Below are 643 nucleotides of genomic sequence, written 5' to 3' on the forward strand. Positions count from 1 at the left end.
GTCACTGGGACTCATAACCGTGTTAAGATCAAGCTTTAGGAAGCTCGAGAGGAGAGGAAAGTTCTGGGTTGAGTAAACAGCAACAAACATCAGGAATATTAGACCCCACAAACAAAGAGATCAGGAAAAAATAATGTTCACTTGCCCAAGGGAAAACCAGAGAACAGTGGTTTACAGGGATTGGTCCATTGAGACGCCACAGAGGAGGACGGCCCGTCTCTAACTGCCGGCAGTCTCCCCGTAAAGGAAGCTGAGAGAAATAAAGTGATTATAGGTTTTATCTGGTGTGTAATAAAGTTACCTTGAGATTGGGTGGGGTCATCGCACAGACTTGTTAAGTAACAAAAGCCTTTCAAAGTCAGTCCTTAGGACCATAGAACCCAAAGGTGGAGAAATGATGGAAAAATCCCCCCCCACACCCCCACCCAGCCAGGAGTGGACAGGCTGAGAAACTTGTCTAAAAAGTGGCATTACTTGCCAATCCCTCTGCTTTGAAAGGCACCTCACTCAAGCTGCTGGGCCAAGGGCAGGCGTATATTCAAGAACCCCATGCACTAGTTATTACTAATTGCAAAATCCTCATGTGTTACAGCATGCTAGGAATTAGCCAACAGCTGCCTTTTGCTTCGGTAATGAGGCCCCA

At 46.5% G+C, this 643-nt stretch overlaps 1 protein-coding gene across 1 annotated transcript in view; it reads right to left on the reverse strand.

Moving 5' to 3' along the window:
- Positions 1–322, reverse strand: part of FOSL2 (FOS-like antigen 2) — a 16,838-nt gene extending 16,516 nt beyond the window's left edge. The window contains exon 1 of the mRNA XM_005874952.2: positions 302–322. Within this exon, the coding sequence (XP_005875014.1) occupies positions 302–322 (21 nt within the window). The remainder of the gene's footprint in view (positions 1–301) is intronic.
- Between the last annotated feature and the right edge of the window lie 321 nt (positions 323–643).

The sequence above is a fragment of the Myotis brandtii genome, unplaced genomic scaffold, assembly GCF_000412655.1.
Source record: "Myotis brandtii unplaced genomic scaffold, ASM41265v1 scaffold454, whole genome shotgun sequence".
In the NCBI taxonomy this organism is placed as follows: Eukaryota; Metazoa; Chordata; class Mammalia; order Chiroptera; family Vespertilionidae; genus Myotis; species Myotis brandtii.